The sequence below is a fragment of the Ursus maritimus genome, unplaced genomic scaffold (assembly GCF_017311325.1).
Source record: "Ursus maritimus isolate PB19 unplaced genomic scaffold, ASM1731132v1 scaffold_26, whole genome shotgun sequence".
Taxonomy (NCBI): domain Eukaryota; kingdom Metazoa; phylum Chordata; class Mammalia; order Carnivora; family Ursidae; genus Ursus; species Ursus maritimus.
Genome location: NW_024425119.1, coordinates 13,843,251 through 13,864,014, shown reverse-complemented (window position 1 = coordinate 13,864,014; position 20,764 = coordinate 13,843,251). Strand labels below are relative to the sequence as shown.

The window sequence follows — 20,764 nt, the reverse complement described above, 5'->3', positions numbered from 1 at the left end:
CCCCATGTTCATGGACTGGAACACTTAATACTGTTCAAATGTCCATACTACCCAAAGTGATCAAAAGTTTCCATGTAATTTCTATCAAAATCCAATGTCATTTTTTTGCAGAAATAGAAAAAACATTCTATAATCCATATGGAATCTCCAGGGCCCCTGAATTGCCAAAACAATCCTGGAACAGAAGAACAAAGTTGGAGGCTTCTTATTTCCTGATTTCAAAATATGTTACAAAGATACAGTAATCAAAACAATGTGATGCTGGCATAAAGACAGGCACAGAATAGACAGCCCAGAAATAAAGTCTCACGTATATGGTCAATTGATCTTTAACAAGGATGCCAAGGCTATACAATGGGGAAAAGACAGGCTTTCGACAAATGGTATGAAAACTGGATATCCAAACACAAAAGAATAAAGTTGGACCATTACACCATATACAAAAAATTAATTCAAAATTAATCAAAGACCTACAGATAAGACCAAAACTAAAAATTGCTAGAAGAAAATATAGGAGGAAAGTTTCATTACATCAAATTTTGCAAGGATTTCTTGGATGACATCAAAAGCACAGACAACAAAAGCAAAACAAAGGAGATTACATCAAACTTGAAAACCTCCACACATCAAAAGAAACAATGAACAGAGTGAAAAGGAAACCTATGGAACAGGAGAAAATAACTACAAATCATATATCTGATAAGGGGTTAACATCCATCCAGAATATATAAAGTCCCACAACTTCACAATTAAAAAACAAGCAACCTGATTTTAAAAATGGGCAAAGCACCTAAACAGACATCTCTCCAAAATAGTCAATAAGCATGTGAAAAGATGCTCAACATCACTATTCATTAAAGAAATTCAAATCAAAACCACAATGCAATGCCACATCACATCCATTAGCACTGGCCACTATCACAAAAGAGAAAATAACAAGTGTTGGCAAGAATGTGGAGAAATTGGAACCCTGTGCCTTGCTGGTAAGAATGTAAAATGGTGTGACCTCTTTAGAAAACAGTATGGAAACTCCTCAAAAAACTAAAACCAGAATTACCAAATGATCCAGCAATTTCACTTTTGGGTAGATATCCAAAAGACTTGAAACCAGGATCTTAAAGAGTTACCTGCACACAGATGTTCATTGTAGCATTATTCACAAAAGCCAGGAGATGAAAGCAGCCCAAATATCCATCAATAAATGAATGAAGAAAATGCAGTATATACGATACACATACAGTGGAATATTATTCAGCCTTGAAAAGGAAATCTTGTTACATGCTACAATACAGGTGAACCAGTCACCAAAAACAAAAACAAAAAACAAACAAAACCAAATACTATATGATTTCACTTATGAGGTATCTAGAGTAGTCAAATCATGGAAACAAAAAGTAGCTGAGTGCTGAGGGGAGAGGAAATAGGAGATGGTCTGTGGTAGCAGAGCTTCAGTTTTGCAACATGAAAAACACCTACCTAAAGATCTATTTCGCAGTGTTAATACAGTTAATATTTCTGAACTGTGAAGTTAAAAATGATACACTTTAGGTTACGTGTTTGTAGCACAATTAAAACAATTTTAAGAATTTAATAGAAAATTAAAATGTAGAATTTAATCTAAAATTTTAATCAATTATACACTGATTTTTCATAAAAGATGAGAAATGTATACATCTCTTTTATAGTAAGAACTACAAAGTTTATAAGTTAGAGGCATCAGTCATAAGGCAGTAACAGATTAGATTATAAATGTGGACTTAATAGCAAACTACCTATGAGGGTTTTCTGCTCTTTTAAAAATTAAAATAGAAAATGTTTTAAGACAAACCTGAATGGTGGGGTTTGTTTTTAACTGGTTAATATCAGAGGCTCAAGGAGCAAATCGAAATAGAAGAAGAGCATTTGAAGTATTATTGTTTATTTATTTTAATAAGGGGAGATCTAAAGTTTTAAACTTTCATTCTATATCTCTCCTGTTTTTAAAACCTAGCATGACACAGATATAAAATTATATTGGATACCATAATTAAAGGGAATCAGGACATGAATGACCAAATTCTTAAGATTTCTAGAAATCTCTCTCACAAAAAGAAAATACTAACAAGAATGGGTACATGGGTAACATGTCCCAGTTTGGGCATGTAAAACTGGCCTTACCCAAAAGCTAATTAAGGAAGGAACAAAATTTGAAAGCTTGAAGACCACATCGATATTTTTTTTTAAGATTTTTTTATTTATTTGACAGAGAGAGAGACATCCAGCGAGAAAGGGAACACAAGCGGGGGGAATGGGAGAGGAAGAAGCAGGCTCCCAGTGGTGGAGCCCGATATGGGGCTCGATCCCAGGACTCTGGTATCACGCCCTGAGCCGAAGGCAGACGCTTAACGACAGAGCCACCCAGGCACCCCCACATCAATATTTTTCTTCAAGCACCACAGACCCTAATTGTTCAAATTAATCTTTTCTAATCTTTAGGAATTATACTGTATTTGTTGTTTCCATAGTACTTATAGCTCTCCATAACAAACCTTTCAGGGATTGTAATATTTTCATCTTCTTTCCTTAAAGTTTGTCTCTGTCACTTTTAAATAAATAAACAAGAAGAACTAGAAAGTAGTTTTGAAAACAAAAAAGACATACACAAACACTGGAAAGTATATGGTGGGCAGCATGCTGCTTAGTTCAAACATCAGGATAAAAGGAAAAAAGTGGAAATTCACACTGTACAAAAAGGAAAAATTGCAAAGCCCTTTCTTTGGTTCAAGCACAGCAAATAAAAAAAGGTTTTAAAAAAAGGTTTACATCGGGGCGCCTGGGTGGCTCAGTCGCTTAAGTGTCTGCCTTCGGCTCAGATCAGATCATGATCCCAGGGTTCTGGGATTGAGCCCCACATTGGGCTCCCTGCTCAGTGGGAGCCTGCTTCTCCCTCTCCCGCTCCCGCTCCCCCTGTTTATGTGCTTGCTCTCTGTGAAATAAACAAATAAAATCTTAAAAAAAAAAAAAAGGTTTACATCAATTTTCTAATCTAAGAAATAAAATAGTGCAAGTTTTATATTATGACAAACAAATGAAGCTGAAAAAGTGTTCAGAATCAGGAAATCATATAATTGAGAAAAATAAAATAAGAGAAATCTTTGGGAATGGCCAAAGGAAGGTTTGATGAGATTTGTCTGTGTAGAACAAAATTAAAAACTATCAGTTGCTCAAGAAAAAAGAGCAACCAGAGCTTAAAAAGTTAAGTAAAAATAATACAGAGATGGAGAACACACAGGAATAGGTGGGTGTGGGGGGAAATGAGGTAGGTTTAACCTGTAAAAAGGCAGCATGAGGGAGTCCCATCATGGTAATGGAACAGTTCTAGATTTTGACTGTGGGGGAGGTTACATAAATCTATACATGGGATCAAATTGTATAGAACTGTGCATGTGTGCACCCACACATACACATAATGAATTCATATAAAAACTGGTGAGAAATGGTAAGGTCTACAGACTACTTTACAGAATTGTATCAATATCTTGGTTTTGATATTGTACTGAAGTTATATAAGATTTCACCACTGGGGAAAGCTAGGTGAAAGTTCACAGGAGTCTATGTACTACTGTTGCAATTCCCTGTACATCTATAATTATTTCAAAATAACTTTATTTAAAGTCAAGTAAAGAAGATGTCAAAATGAATGAAGACAGAAAAATCCTATAGTAATAATGATTACTACTGAAATAATTGTTATTGGCAATTAGTAAGTGCCAGACAATGGAGCTCTCGAGACAAAGAAGTGTAACTTGCCCAAATAGAAAAAAAGTCAAGAGGAAAAGAAAGAAATTAAACTAAAAAACTATAATGCAATATACAAGTGCTATATTAAAAATATGTATTATAGAATAACTAAGGAAATAACAAAAAGCAAAAAGCAGACTATACATTGGAGTTTATGTTATGCTATGATGTTTGGACTTAAATACGTGGGGGAAGCTAAAAAGAGAAAAGGGCTACTCCAGGTAATGGAATACTAACATACTTTGGAGAAAATAAGAGACTAGACTAGGACACTGGCAAGAATGTAAAAAGAAAACAACATGGTAAGACAAATCCCAAAAAGACGATTTTAAAAACAAAATGAAAATATAACTTCCAGAATGCCATAAAATAGATTAATGTAAGTGTTGATATATGAAAACAGTAACTGAGGATTAGAAAAGGGTTAATAATTATTTCTACAGCTGCAGCTCCAGAAAGAACATACAGGAAGTACACAGTATGAAAGCAAATTTCATACCTGTAATAAAGGAAGATTTTCCTAACTCACCATTTCCTAAGATTATCACTTAGAGCTAAATATTAATTATGCAAAAATAGAAATCCTTACTTCTTGTCTTTTCTTAAGATCTTCTTTGGCTGCTCCAAAGCGTTTGGTTAACCTGGCTATCTTGGCCTAAAAAAAAAGCAAAAATGAAACAGAAATCACGTAACATTATGGTATTAAATAGGATACATGCATACATTACAAGAAACCCACAAATAAAAGGATCCTGAGATCGCCAACAGCAAAGAAAATAAGGCAAGCTGATTATACAGAAAATCATAATGAAAATTAAAACGACCTTTGAACTCAATACCCAGAGGTAAACACTCTTAATTTTAGAAGGTAGCTTCTTCCCTCCTAGAACTCACAATCAGTACATTTCTGAGTATGTGTAATTGTGGGGATTTTTGTTGTTGTTATTTTTCAGTATGTTGTAACCACACAATTTTCTGAGAATTCTGACTAAAAACATCTGTAAGTCATAAAAGATCCAATGCCATGGGTTATGGATATATGTATAATATATTGAATCATTATTTATATACTCCGTTTCCCAGTGGAAATGTTCAGTATTTCTCAATGTACTGCTATAGTCAAAAAATGCAATTAACAATTTTTTCTTTCAGATTATTTCCTTGGGTAGCACTCACATAGATGTAACTTCTGAGATAGAATCTATGTTTAAAGCTCTTGTCTAAATGATTCTTATCTAAATGCTAATTTATATCTAAATTATCTAATAGTTATCAAATGTCTAAATAACAATTTCTTCTTCAAGTCTTTGCTAATTTGTACACTCAATAGCGTGTATATGTGTGCACATTTAATATTACTCTTTGAAACACTTACTTTCATATTATGTTCATTTTAATAATCTGTCAAAAATGTTACTATTTTCTCATTGCTCACTGTTGATATATATAGAAAAACTACTAGAAAGTTTTTCTTCAATCGGGTATTTTTCAACAGTTAGCCAAATTAATTCTATTGTGTTCCCAATCATTACTCTTAATTTCTTTTTCCTATCATTATTTTATTGCTCAGACCACCACCAAAACTCTAAATAGCAGCATAGATAATAGATGTCTTTGTCCTGGTCTCAACTTCAGAGTTCCTTATAATTTTAGGCTTCCTACTTCCTTACTAGATAAAATGGACACCATAGGTATAAAGTTGTATATAATAACTCTCTTAACTTAAAGAATCTCCTCTGGATCTTTGTCTCCTTTTTGAATCCTTATGTAGTTTATTTGTACTCATTATTTACAAATCAAAAATTAATCTACTTTTAAAGTCTTCACAAAAGAATAAGGTTTTGCATTCATTGCTCAATATTCAAAAAGAGTTGAGTTTTTTTACATTTTATTAATTTATTAACTCTTTCTTCCTTCTAGGAGTTTAGTTTGTAATTGTTTTTTCCTAACATAGGAGATGAACATATAATGTTCTCCTCTTTTCTCCTGTTCAGTAGTAATGAATTTAAAATTATAAATTTCCCTTTGAATACTGCTGTGGCTTTCACTTACAGGTTCTAATATGCAGTACTTTAATTACAGCTCTGATCTAAAGAGTGGAGAATTTCCATTTTTACTTCCTTTCTGCAATTATCTGGAAATGTGTTTTGGGGGAGGTTAAGGTCTGGGAGAGGTAGAAAAGCTAAATATTTATTGATAATTTCTATTTTTATTACACATTTGCTACTGACTCCACAGCAAATGACAACTATCTGCATTTTAAGACTTTCTTAGGGTACCGCGATAATTCTCGTCTTGACAATGCATCAAAGACATATAAATCTAAAAATTATACACTTTTACTTAAAAAATAATTAAAATCCCGAAAATAACTGTTGAGATTTACCATTTGACATCTCTGAAAAAGCAAAAATATACAGAACTTTTTCATAATTCAGGAAGCAACCAATCCCTCAGGCACCTGGGTGGCTCAGTCGGTTAAAGCGTCTACCTTCAGCTCAGATCTGAATCCAGGGATCCCGGGATATAGAGCTCCCTGCTCAGCAGTCAGTCTGCTTCCCCTCTTTCTCTGCCCCTCTTTCTCTGCTCCTGCTCTCTCTCTCACAATAAATAAAATATCTTTTTAAAAAAGCAACCAGGGGCGCCTGGGTGGCACAGTGGTTGGGCGTCTGCCTCCGGCTCAGGGCGCGGTCCCGGCGTTCTGCGATCGAGCCCCGCATCGGGCTCCTCCGCTATGAGCCTGCTTCTTCCTCTCCCACTCCCCCTGCTTGTGTTCCCTCTCTCGCTGGCTGTCTCTATCTCTGTCAAATAAATAAATAAATAAATAAATAAATAAATAAATAAATAAATAAATCTTTTTTTAAAAAATAAATAAATAAAATAAAAAATGCAACCAACCCTAAAGAAATATAAAAGATATCAGTGCTGAATATTATTTTCAGTCTTATAAAATATGTTTAGTACACAGAAAAGGAGCTAATCATTTAAAATAGGCTTTAATAGAAGGATGTGGACAAAAGTCACATCACACAACAAACATTACAACCTTAAAAATGATCTTAAATAAATCCATTTTAAAAACACATAAGAATGACAATGTGAAAATCAATAAAAATCTACTTTCCTGTATCTACAGAGAAATGTATACCCTAAAAATTTTAGCAGAAAAGAGAACTTTATGAACTTTCCTCTAAAGATAAAGTCTACCTGAATCAGTTCTATTCTCTCACCAAATTTTTCAATGTAAAATAAATTTTTACACTATTGCAAAAGGATCATGTCTCTCAAAAGTATATCTTTGTAATAACTGCTGTGTTTAAAAAGAGAGGGCACTAATACTAAAATTAGTTATTATATTTATTCCTTACAGCAAACTATCTGAATCCAATTTAAGTATTTGTTTTCAAATGTGTTTTAACTTTGAATTTTATAAAACTCATACTAGATTTTGGCAAAGTCAGATACAATAAATGAATATATATATGCAAATCAGGAAGACGTACTCATCAACTGCTATGGAATAAGATATAGAATATATATATGGTAGTACTTTCAAAACGTTTGTTGTCAGCTGTAACTAAGAAACAGTAAAAATAATTTAGCAAAGTATATAATTATTTGCTGAAGTATGTGATATGTAAGCTTTAAATACTGGAGAACTCGAAAGTAATTATAATAAAAATACTGGAACAGAGTTGTATCACCAAAAATGGCTGAGTAGGGAACTGAAATCAGGGTTCAGTCCCTTCCCAAAAGCAACTTGCATTGTTAGAATCAACTTTTGCACAACTCTGGAATCTACTCAAAATCTCAGATCAGTGGGGTGCCTGGGTGGCTCACTCGGTGTCCAATTCCTAATCTCAGCTCACACCTTGATCTCACTCAGGGTCATGAGTTCAAGTCCCATCATGGGCTCTACACTGGATGTGGAACCTACTTAAAAAAACTGAGAACAGCCAGGGGGAAGACTTAGGGAAAAATAAAGCCACTACATTGCAGTAAGAGAGCACTGTGGTCTTTTAGATTGTCCATTCATTATTCCCCATACCCAGATCAGCAGTGGCTGTGAAGATGACAGAGTGCCTGGTACAGGCTTCTAGTGCCACAGGAAGCATATGGACCTTATCTTCACTGGCAACTCCCTTAAGGACCAGCACACAGGCCAGCCTTTGTTTCACACAACTGGAGTAATTCCCAAGGCTGGGGTAGCATCGTAGACAGCTTTTCCTAAAAAGATTTGAAGGCACAGGTATTGGCACAGCAGCCTGGGGCAAAGGACAGCAATTGGGACAAGCAATAAACAGAAAAGCCTGGGTAAGAAAGGGTTGGGCAAGGTGACACAAGGCATAAAAGGGACTCTAAAAGCTCTTGAATTGAGAAGACTATGCAAATGCCCAGGACAAAAAAGCAAGAAATGGCCTGAAAAGACCCTAAGCTTTCACTTATGCAAGCAGGAAGTGAAGGATAAGGCAAGTTGTAAATGGCCTGGTTAATAAGCACTGAAGGAGTGCCCCAACAGAGCTAATCTGCAAAGACTGGGAGAGAATTTTTTTCCTTCTTCCTTTTTTCTTTTTTATGCTCCAAGCATTTAAGGTTAACTGTCAGAACATCACCTGACCAGTAAGCTAATAAAACACACACTTCAATGGCCACACACAACAAAGAATCTATACTTTCCACAAAAATAGTTTAGAAGTCATCAAACCAACAAACCACAACAAGCATCAACAAACTCTGGGTAGCAGGGGGGCAGGAAAAATGTGATTGCCTGAACTGCCACATTATAATATTCAAAATACTCAAATTTCAAAAAAAAAAAATTAGGAGGCATACAAAGAAACAAGAAATAAAGTATGGGCCATTCACAGAAAGAAAATAATGAAAAGAAAGATAGCTCAGGTATTGGACTTACTAGACAAAGACTTTAAATGAATGGATTAAAAATCTGTTCCAAGAGCTAAAAGAAACAATGAGCAAAGAACTTTAAAAAAAAACAACACACACACACAAGAAACAGGAAAACAATGTCTCACCACACAGAGCATCAAAGAGATAGAAATTGTGTAAAGAAAAAATACAGAAATTCTAGAGCAGAAAGTATAATAATTGAAATAAAAAATTCCGCTGTGGGGCACCTGGGTGTCTCAGTAGGCTAAACACCCAACTCTTGATTTTGGCCCAGGTCATGATCTCTGGGTTGTGAGATAGAGCCCCGCAACAGGGTCCACACTGGGCATAAGCCAGCTTAAGAGCCTCTCTCCCTCTCTCCCATTGCACCTCCCCCACCTCTTAAAATTAAAAAAAAAAAAAAGTTATAATGTATTTTCGACTACACCAGGGGAGGGGATCAGCACCCCAAACCCTGCATTATTCAAGGGTCCACCTTTTATATAACACATACCCATTATATTATATATTATATAGCTATACATATTTTAGTTTTTTCCTTAGTGATCACTCTGGAAATTACACTTAACATCTTGAATACCTACTTATTTTCTTTTTTTTTAAGATTTTATTTATTTATTTGACAGAGATAGAGACAACCAGCGAGAGAGGGAACACAAGCAGGGGGAGTGGGAGAGGAAGAAGCAGGCTCATAGTGGAGGAGCCTGACATGGGGCTCGATCCCGTAATGCCGGGATCACGCCCTGAGCTGAAGGCAGATGCTTAACCGCTGTGCCACCCAGGCACCCCTATTTTCAATAGGTATTCAAATACTTTCAACTGCATACAAATATAATTAAATATTACTTAGCCATAAAAAGGAATGCAGCACTGATACATGCTACATTGTGTATGAACCTTGAAAATGTTACACCAAGAAAAAGAAGCCAGACACAAAAAGTTACATATTGTAGGATTCTGTTCATAAGAAATATGCAGAGTAGGTAAATCAATAGAGACAGAAAGCAGATTAGTGGTTGCCAAGGACAAGGGGAAAGGGAAATGGGGAGTGACTATTTAATGGACACAGGTTTTCTTTTGGGTTGATGAAAATGTTTTGTAACTAGAAAGAGATGATAGTCACACAATGTGAATGAACTAAATGCCACTGAATTGTACACCAAAATAGTTATTTTGTTATCTGAATTTTACTTCCATAAAATACTAAATATCAGAACAACACAGAAATAGACAGGGACTAAACTGAGTTTAGTAAAACTTTATAAATAGCATGGTAAGGGTAAATTGTTATAGGTAACTGAATGGGAGAAACAGTATGAAGTTGAAAGCCTAAAATAAAAATAACTATGAGCATTGATACTCTGTAGGACAGTGTAGCAACTGGTAGGTATTAGGAAATGTGGATCAAAAACTAGGAGATCCAGAAATTAAAAATAAAAAAATGAATAATGGCACTTTGTTGAGGAATCCGGACTATATCAGGGAGAATGAAACAAACAGTATTTTAGAAAGATGAGTACAATCAGTGGTCAGGAAGGACCAGTAAGAACTTAAAAAGTAGAACCAGAATAATCATGTAAAAGGCTATTGCTATAATCAAGGAACTGAAAAAAGAAAATATATTTACAGTACTGTACCTATATTTACTGAAAAAAATCCACATGTAAGTGGACCTGTGCCTTGTGAAAAGTGAGAAGAAGCAAAAGACAGACTTTAATAAGAAATAAAAGTTATAATTTGGCAACCCACTGTATATGTGAGATGACTGAGATAAATCAATTTCCAAGAACTCAAAAACTATCAATATGAGAAGAAAAATGGGAAGCTATTGCTTGAAGATTTTTCTAAGAATTGAAGAATTATAAGTAAGAGGAACAATGGCATGGGCAATTTATCTGTGGAGAAGAGACTGGTTTGGTATTTAAAGGATTCAGATTCTGAGGCTACCAAGAAATATCAAAGTGAAAAGTTTATTAAGTGTTAAAGAGCTCTGGACTTGCATATTACATGAGAATATGGATGTCAAAGTCTCAGATTTTAAAAACACAAAATGAGAAACAATTAATGAAATCACTCTTTTTAAATCCTCCAACATTTTAAAATTCTAATTCAGAATTCTCAACAGTATTAGCAAAATAAGTTTAATAATTAAACAACACTTATCACCATTAGAAAGACATGCTAAAGGTAAGAAAGAGGACTAGTAATGTCCTAAATGGTACATTACAAAATTACTACAAAGATCTTATTATTTAAAAAGTCTCACTTCAAACAAAATTAACAATATGAAACCAAGAAAATAACTAAGGCTAACAAATATAATATATAAATTCTAGTCACATTTGGTTGCAATTTGCTTTATAACTAGAAAACAGTGACTTTATTTTCATGGACCACTTTTCCCCGCTTTTGCAAATTAAGAGTCTGTAAGTGGTTTGCAAACTCAGCATCTGTAGACTATGCTCATATTTCAGATAGCCTTATAGAAACAACGCATTTACTTATGATAAAAATTTCCAGTTTCTTAGTCTTGGAATAAAATGAAAACACATATTATCATGTGTTCATTTCAGTCATTTAGAAGCTCTGGCACTATACGTATATGTATATGTATAGTTATATTTAATAAAAAATGAAAAGTAGTAATTAACAAATATAAGTATCTTTATATCATAAGATCCATGGCAGGAAGTGGGTTAATATAAAAAGAATCACTTACAATAAATATTATTTGGTACTTATGAAATGCCAGCCTTTCTTCAGTGACTAAGGCTCTATTATGGGTTGAACTATATGAAAAGCTTATATATTGAAGTCTGAACCCCAAGTATTCTCAGAATGTGATTCACAGGAAAGAGGGTCTTTACAAACGTAATTAGTTAAGACGAGGTTATACTGGAGTAGGGTGGGCCCCAATGCAATACAACTGGTATCCTTATAAAAAGGGGAAATTTGGGAACACACACACACACACACACACACACACACACACACACATATAGTGCAATATGAAAACAAAGTCACTGATGCTTCCACAAGGCACAGAATGTCCAAGACTGTCAGTAAACCATCAGAAGCTAGAGAAGACACATGGAAAAGATTCTTTCCTATAGTCTTCAAATAGAACCAATCCTTCCAACACCTTGGTCTTAGATTTTTAGCCTCCAGAACTAGGAGACAGTACTTCTCTGTTGTTTAAGCTACCAGTTTATGGTATTTTTTTATGACAGCCCTAGCAAACTAATGGTGACTCCTTTTACTTCCAATATTTAGAAGTTAAATGTAGTTTACTATCAACTTTGAAAATGCATCCCCCAAAATAAGTAATAAAAATAATGACACGTAGGTATATAATTCCAGTCAGTATACAAACCTGTAGTTCAGTAATAACTGTTTTATGCCTCTTGTTACATTCAATCTTTTCGACTCGTGTTTTCAATTCTGCCAATGTCTTATCAAATACAGCACACTGTAGTGCACACAATTTTTCTTCCAGCAACCACTGTACAACCTAAAGAGATATATATATTTCTTTGTTAAGTCAAAGAAGGCATTTCAGCAAAGAGTAAATATTCTTAAGGACTAGTAAGATAGTACTAATATATTAATTAGTTTAATGAGAAAACATGCTGGCATTCATAATACAATGGTATCTGCTGAAAGCCTCTACTTCTACATATATATCTACTATGATAGAATTATACTAAAAACAGAAAATTTCCAGAGAGTGAAATTTTATAAATAATTTTATACTGAAGTTTTCGTATTTATTTCTCATAACTTATACTGTGGTTCCAAGGAAATCAGTTAAAGGGCCAGTTTTTAAAATTTCTAATCTCGGGGCGCCTGGGTGGCTCAGTCATTAAGCGTCTGCCTTCGGCTCAGGGCGTGATCCCGGCATTCTGGGATCGAGCCCTGCATCAGGCTCCTCCGCTGGGAACCTGCTTCTTCCTCTACCACTCCCCCTGCTTGTGTTCCCTCTCTCGCTGGCTGCCTCTCTCTCTCTCTCTCAAATGAATAAATAAAATCTTTTAAAAAAATAAAATAAAATAAAATTTCTAATCTGCTACACATGGTATTTTTGTGAGACACTAAGAATATCACCTCACTATGAAATTTCTATAAAATATTTCTAAATTCCTACTTATAATTTACATTATTTATCTTATGATGGATCCATAACAAACAGAATACATGATACATGTCCACAGTTCATACTTGTGTAACACTGTTCCAGAGGAATACATTCTCAGTACACAGAGAAGTTTCAAAACCCACATACCTATCTTCATATTTCTAACAGCTCTACAAAAAGGACTAAATAAACATTACTACCTCCATATGACAAATTTAAAAGGCTGTGGGGAAATGGCACTTTTTTTATTGCCTCACTAACTAACTGCCTTTTTCTAAAGTGAGTAGTTATACTGTATCTTAGAGGAAGAAGGACACTGATCTAAAATCTAGATTATTTATAATTTCATTATTAAATCTATAAGACCTTAAAAAATTAATTTCACTCGACTTTCATATTCCTCTAAAAAAGGCATCTTTCATACACATCTGTAAGCACATTTTGAAAAATATATTAAATACTACATAATTTCAGTATTTCTAACTCGAGTTTAATAAATATAGGCAGATGTTTCCAAGGTCTGTATTTTTTTTTTTAAGATTTTACTTTTTTTTTTTTAAAGATTTTTTAAATTTATTTATTCGACAGAGACAGAGACAGCCAGCGAGAGAGGGAACACAAGCAGGGGGAGTGGGAGAGGAAGAAGCAGGCTCATAGCAGAGAAGCCTGATGTGGGGCTCAATCCCATAACCTGGGATCACGCCCTGAGCCGAAGGCAGACGCTTAACCGCTGTGCCACCCAGGCGCCCCCAAAGTCTGTATTTTAAATACTCCCTTTCCCTAGTCATTCTAAAGTCCTGTCCCTACTATTTTTAATAGTAAGCCTAAAGAACATAACAAAGATTTACAACGTAGGAACTTATAACCATGAAACCAGCTTTAATAAAGATTAAAATGTTAACATATTAAAAAAAAAAAGTTAAAATATAAGACTCTAATATTTCCATAGAATAAACATCAATATAAAAGAAAAATAAAATCGGGGCGCCTGGGTGGCTCAGTTGTTAAGTGTCTGCCTTTGGCTGAGGGCGTGATCCCAAAGTCCTGGGATCGAGCCCCTGCATCGGGCTCCCTGCTCCACCGGGAGCCTGCTTCTTCCTCTCCCACTTGCCTGCTTGTGTTCCCTCTCTCACTGGCTGTCTCTCTCTGTCAAATAAATAAATAAAATCTTAAAAAAAAAAAATCTGAAAACTCTTTTAAAAAGAACTGGAAAGTTTTAAAAATTAAATTATTAAGAATAATAAGCTCAACCACTTTCTTCAAGTTCTCTCTATGAAAAACCTAAATATGTCAGTAAAATATAGAATAATGTCAAAAACCTAGAAGAATAAAAACGGTCATGTTTTTTATTTAATATGGTTTTTAACTTATAATCTATAACACCTTTTGTAGTTTCTGGTTAATATCTCCTTTGGCTGTAATCTTCACTTGAAATTCTGCTTCATATTCTTCTTCCATATATCGACGACGTTTGGACTGTACATTGTCCATGTCCTCTGATTTAGAACGTTTTCTTCTGGAAAATTCATCTGAAGACAAAAAGCATAATGATCAGTCAGGTTTTTATTACAGATCCTAGTATGCCTCTTTTCCATTCTCAGCAAAATATTATTCTTAGATATCATAATATCTTTCTCAATCAGTTATTTTATGAATTGTTTTTGAGATTAGAAAAATGGATAGTTAGCTTTTTAACTTCAAACTTGAAATGATTTTCAATATGCTAAACAAGAACTCCCTCATGGCTAAGCAATGTATAATGTGATCATAAAACATTCTTTCTTTGAAATAATGTTAAGATGAGAATCACCTAAAATATGAATATGAGATGAGAAGAAATCATCTCATATTCATTCCCTTTGCTAAATTTTATAGTGCACATGAATCCTCTGACAAAATATAATATTCATTCTCATGTCACAGATATCTAACAACTATACATAGCTTTAATTATTTAATTCTTCCTCTTCAATACATTTTTTCTCAGAATTTAGAAAAAATCATTAGTCTTAGGAAAATAACATAAAACTAATTATTCTTTTTTTTTAAGATTTATTTATTTATTTGAGAGACAGGGAAAAAAACCTCGTGCATGTGCACAGGGGGAGGGGCAGAGGGAGAGGAAGAGAATCTCATGCCAACTCCCCACTGAGCACAGAGCCCGACACAGGGTTCAAACCCACGACCCTCAGATTATGACCCTCAAATTATGACTGGAGCCAAAATCACAAGTCGGACCCTTAACTGACCGAGCCACCCAGGCACCCAAGGCTAGTTATTCTTAACATATCCAAATGAATTTCAAATAAATAAACATAATAAGTTTTATGTCATTATAAAAGTAAATGTGGTAGATATTCAAAGATCTTCACTTAGAAAATTTGTATTTCAAATACTGGTAACATTCATGAGCTCATAAGCAAATTTTATCTCGTTTCTTTTTCAATATATAAAATGTAAAAATACTAAAATCTCCACTTATTAAGGGAAATGTCCTTATGTGACCGTAAGTATCCCTCTTCGCTTTTCTCTATACCCATACATCTATGTGCCTACTTTTAAAATCCAGTTCTACTCCACGAGTTCTCTTATAATCATTACTTATATAGTCATATATGGAAACCAGAATGACAAGGAGAGATACAGAACCTAGATTTCCTGACTTCTAGTCCAATAATAATCTTACAAACCTAATGACACCCAGACCCATCAAGTTCCCTTTCCCGTGAAGCTTAGAAACCTTAAGGAGACAGACACATATTTTCATTAACTTTTATCACCCCCGACAAAATTCTTATAGCCCCATGCTCTAAACATAAATCTAAAACAATTTATCTCAAGACATGCAGATAGTATCTTATTAAATACTGAGCATAAATCTTTCTTATAAAATACTGAAAAGTATAAATAAACAAAATAAAATACTGAAGTATATGAAATAATACTTTCAAAAATCCTTAGGTTAGCTTCAACAAAATGATTTAACTGTGTTTTACTTAAACTGCAAAATTTTAAAATCATCTTAGGAAAGGAAATATATACCACAGCCTTAAAAGAAGAAACAATGAATAACTATTTTTCTAAACTAGTTTAGGTTTTTTGTAATGCTTACTTTTCTCAGAAGGTCTTTCATCTTCATTTATTACTTGCTCTTCTTCCACAGGTTTGCTATCCTTTTCATTTGTTTCTACTTCTGCTGTAACAAAAACAGAAAAGGAAATCTTACTTCCATCAGAATTTATTGCAGCTCATCGTAATTTACAATTTTGGTGTTAACAATCCAGTGAGTAAAGTTTTATAAAACCAGTCTCAAAATGTGAAATTTTAGGAATAAAAAAGGAACAGAGCATGGACTGGTAGAAATGAATGATCAAGTCCACTTTCAAATGGTCCTACAAATTCATAAAAAGCTCCTAAACATGGAAAAAAAAATTAATAGTATAAATTTGAAAACAAGGAATCTTGCTTAATAATTTATTGTCAACAGTAGATTAATAAAACCTATTGTAAAGCATTTGGATTTGATTACATTCAATTATTAAAACTAAAATACTGGGGTGTCTGGGTGGCTCAGTCAGTTAAGCATCTGCCTACAGCTCAGGTCATGATCCCAGTGTCCTGGGATCAAGTCCCACATCCGGCTCCTTGCTCAGTGGGGAGCCTGCTTCTCCCTCTACCTGCTGCTCCTCCCGCTTGTGCCCTCTCTCTTTCTCTGACAAATAAATAAATAAAATCTTAAAAAAAAAACAAAACTAAAAAACTGTAGTAGTTGTGACAATTACAAAAAAAAATTACAAAGTACTGCTAAATTCAAAACATCTAACATTTTAACCAGATTAAATCATTAAGTTACTTTAATGGTTATGAGTTAGTTCATAAAATAGAAATGTAAAAACTATCATAAAGATAACAAAAGCTTAACTTAATAGTTAACTGATAACAGTGCCAAAAACTGAGTTAAGTGCATGACCTAACATTACTTTATATCCTTAGCATAATCCTACACTATAAACATTATTTCTGCCATCACATAGATGAGGAAAGTCCAGTGTTCAAAAAAGGTTTAAGTAATTTTCACAAGGCATATAAAATATAGCAAAGAGTGCTACCAAAAAAAAATTGCTAAAAATGTCTATATAATTGCATTGTTACAATAAATAAAACCCCATAGGTATCAGAAAAGATCTTTAGTCAATCTATTATCTCAACTAACTTAATCATTAATTGGGGGAGAAAAACAAATCACTAATATTTTTCCCCTTACATCACTGCAACTGGGAATCAGTAATAAATATCTAATACATAAACAAATAGATGTGGCTCTATTCCAATAAAACTTTATTGACAAAAACAGAGCCTATAGGCTATAGTTTGCCAATCCCCTGTCTGAAATTACTGGCTCTATGAAAATATTTAAAACAAAACAAAAAATTCCCACAGATTAATTAAAGATAATATATCCATTAGCAAAATGAGCAAAGTAGGTGAACAGGCAATTTATAGATAAGGAAATACAAATGGCCAAGAAACATATAAAACTTCTCAACCTTACAAGGCATATCAGAAAAATGTGGCATTATTGATAACAAAACATTTACAGAAAATTTTTTAAAAATTTTATTTAATACAAACTTCCAAATAATATCTTCTACAGTGAATTTTTGTGCTCCCTTTTAAAGCAAAACTTGGGGGGAAAGTTGTATTTTATTATTCCCAATTCTCCTCCCATTATCTCTGAAACCCAATCTCAAGTTGGTTTTCAATTCCACCATCCCATGTCAAGGTCACAAATTATCTTCAGGTTATTAAATATTTGTCTCCCATCTTACTTAACAAGCAGCATCTGATACATTAACCGAATTGGGTCGATTACTCCCTCCTTGCAACATCCTCTTTACTTGACATCTAAGATAACAGAATCTCCTGATTTTCTTTCTACCAGAAAAGCTGCTCTTTCTTTTCTTTTTGGTTAATATACTTATTTACTGTTTTTACTCTTATTATTGAAGTACAGTTGACATATAAGAGCTGCTCTTTCTTGTACTCCTTTGCTGGTTCTTCTTCATCTCCCAATCTCTAAACATTGGAATGTCAAGAGCTCAGTTCTTATACCTCCTCTCATCTCCATTTATACTCACTGAGGTGATCTCATCTTGTCACTCAACTTCAATTAAGGTCTATATGCTATATACTCCTAAATTTTTCTAGATAGTACAAACCTCTGGACATATCTAACTTGGGCAACAACAATCATTTGAAACTGATGTTCCTCCTGTACTTCCCTTTCCAAAACCTACTTCTTTGATTTTCCTCAACTCTGAAAAGAAAAATCTGCAATTTCCACCAATGTATAGGAATAAGAGGTTCCACAAAGAAAACCAAATACAATAAGAAATAATTGAATATAAATGGATTGAGATAATAAAGAACTTTAGCTGAACACAATAAACAGTGACAATAAGATATTAATAAATTTTAATTAACTAAACCACAGTAATTCTATCACTACTAACCTAAAGCAAAAATAGACAAAACCGATGAAATTCTATTCCTATGCAATTATCCTCATAAGCACTTATACTCATATTTATCTTAGAGAGAGAGTAGGGAAAAACAAATCAACCACAGATACATTTTTCATTTGAAATAAAATCTGGAACGAAACTTCATAAATTTAGTATAAAATCTGGTTTAATCTAAAACATTTTTCTCCTCAAAAAGATTAAAAAACAGTAATGTTTATAAAACAAAAAAAGCAGGTGGAGAAGAGCTCTCCCCCCTATTTTTCTTTTTTTTTTTTTTTTTATTTTATTTATTTATTTGACAGAGATAGAGACAGCCAGTGAGAGAGGGAACACAAGCAGGGGGAGTGGGAGAGGAAGAAGCAGGCTTATAGCGGAGGAGCCTGATGTGGGGCTCGATCCCACAATGCCGGGATCACGCCCTGAGCCGAAGGCAGACGCTAAACCGCTGTGCCACCCAGGCGCCCCTCCCTCCTATTTTTCCATTAAGAAACAGAATGAGAAGGGCCCAAGAAGGATGAAAAAATGGAGAATGCATAGCCCAAAAGCTAGAGAGTCTCAAGAGGGAGGGATTATTAAAGAGAGCATCCAAGTGTAAGAGAATAAAGACAAAATTTTGGATTTAAATCCCTGGTTTTAACAATATGAGCATCAATGTCACTTGACTGAAAACAATGAGGAGGAGATTAAAATCAAAATCCAATTAAATTAAAGAATAAATAGGAAGAGAAAAAATAGTGCAAGCCTATTAACAGAACTTGAAGAATGACTATGAAAGAGGAAAGAGATGGAACAGGAGCTAGAGAAAGAGTACATGGCATGGAAAGTGAATGGAAGAGAAACTAATACATGTACCTCTTCTACTGCTGTTTAAACTTTCCCAAACAGAAATCTTTATTTTCTTAGCCTTCTTAATAAAGATTATCATTTTAATCATCTAATGACTATCAGTTATCATAGAGTACTATGCAACAGTATGACAGTATCTTCAGGCCTACTCAGTATATCTGCAATACTTTCTTAGACCTCTCTTTTACTATTGTAAAATTAAAATGGCTTTTTTATTTGCTTTCTTATATCTTTCATCATTTTTTGTTGCTGCTCATAGCTATCATAACTGTTATATTTAAAACAAATTTGCTAAAGAAGTACCTGGAAATGACAGAGGTTTATGTTTTCCCATTAGTACAGCACATAAATGTCAGTAGCTAGAGGGAAGAAGTGGTCCTCAGTACTTCAATTTATAATTCTGTGTTCTGAAAACATTAGAAATTAGTCAAGAATACCGGGGTCCTGGGATTGAGCCCCATGTCGGGCTCCCTGCTCAGCAGGAAGTCTGCTTCTCACTCTCCCTCTGCCCCTCCACTCCTCCTCCTGCTCTCTCTCAAATAATCTAAAAAAATTAGTCACTAATAAAGAAATGGTGAAAGTAGTATCTCAGAAGGTACACAGCAATGAAAATGGCATGTACAATAGTCCCCCTTTATCTGCAGTGGCTATGTTCCGAGACTCCCAGTGGGTGTCTGAAACCATGGATAGTACTGAACCCTGTATGTTTTTTCCTATACAGATATACCTATGATAAAGTTTAATTTATAAATTAGGCACAGGAGATGAATAACAATAATAACAAAATAATTAAAACAATATACTATAATAAAAGTTATATAAATATAGTCTGTCTCTCTCAAAGTATCTTATTGTACTATACTCACAGTTCTGATGATGATGATGTGAAATGTTAAAACGCGTATGTGGTGAGATGAAGTGAGATGAATGACACAGGCATTGTGATCCAGCATTAGGCCACTACTGACCTAGAAAGTTAATACTACTGAGAATAAGTTAGAAGGAGAATAATCTGCTTCAAGACCATGGCTGACTGGGGGTAACTAAAACTGCAAAAGCTAAAATCATGGTAAGTGAAACCATTGATAAAAGGGGACTACTCTAACAGTTTCTGCTCCCATGTAAAGAGAACAGAGTACAGTTTTAAGACCAATGAAGAAACTATACTTCAATGTATTATATACAAAACTTCCTTGGGGGTTGGGAAAGGGAGGGCAGGAAATAAGTTTAGTTATCAGCTAAGAAATTAAATCTATCACTACACATACTCTGCTGATAGCATACAATAATTAAAATCTAAAAGTAAGTAATTGGGGCGCCTGGGTGGCTCAGTTGGTTAAGGGTCTGCCTTCAGCTCAGGTCATGATCTCAGAGTCCCAGGATCGAGCCCCAGAGTCCCAGGATCGAGCCCCAGCGGCCGGCTCCCTGCCCGATGGGGAGTCTGCTCCCCTCTCTCCCTCTGCTCCTCCCCCCACTCGTGCTCACTAGCTCTCTCTCACTCCTCTCTCAAATAATCTTTTAAATAAACAAACAAATAAATAAATAAATGTAACCAAAAATAAACGAATTT

General features: G+C 34.3%; 1 protein-coding gene across 6 annotated transcripts in view; it reads right to left on the bottom strand.

Moving 5' to 3' along the window:
- The window catches only part of LOC103677770 (activating transcription factor 7 interacting protein), a 113,779-nt gene that overhangs the window by 36,228 nt on the left and 56,787 nt on the right, over positions 1–20,764 (bottom strand). For 5 of the 6 annotated variants that reach the window (XM_040642180.1, XM_008707018.2, XM_040642182.1 and 2 more), the window contains 4 exons: positions 15,936–16,019; positions 14,207–14,352; positions 12,062–12,199; positions 4,370–4,435 (listed from right to left, as the gene is read on the bottom strand). In XM_040642180.1, coding sequence (XP_040498114.1) covers positions 4,370–4,435; positions 12,062–12,199; positions 14,207–14,352; positions 15,936–16,019 — 434 coding nt within the window. The remainder of the gene's footprint in view (positions 1–4,369; positions 4,436–12,061; positions 12,200–14,206; positions 14,353–15,935; positions 16,020–20,764) is intronic. The other variant, XM_008707017.2, reaches the window with a different exon arrangement.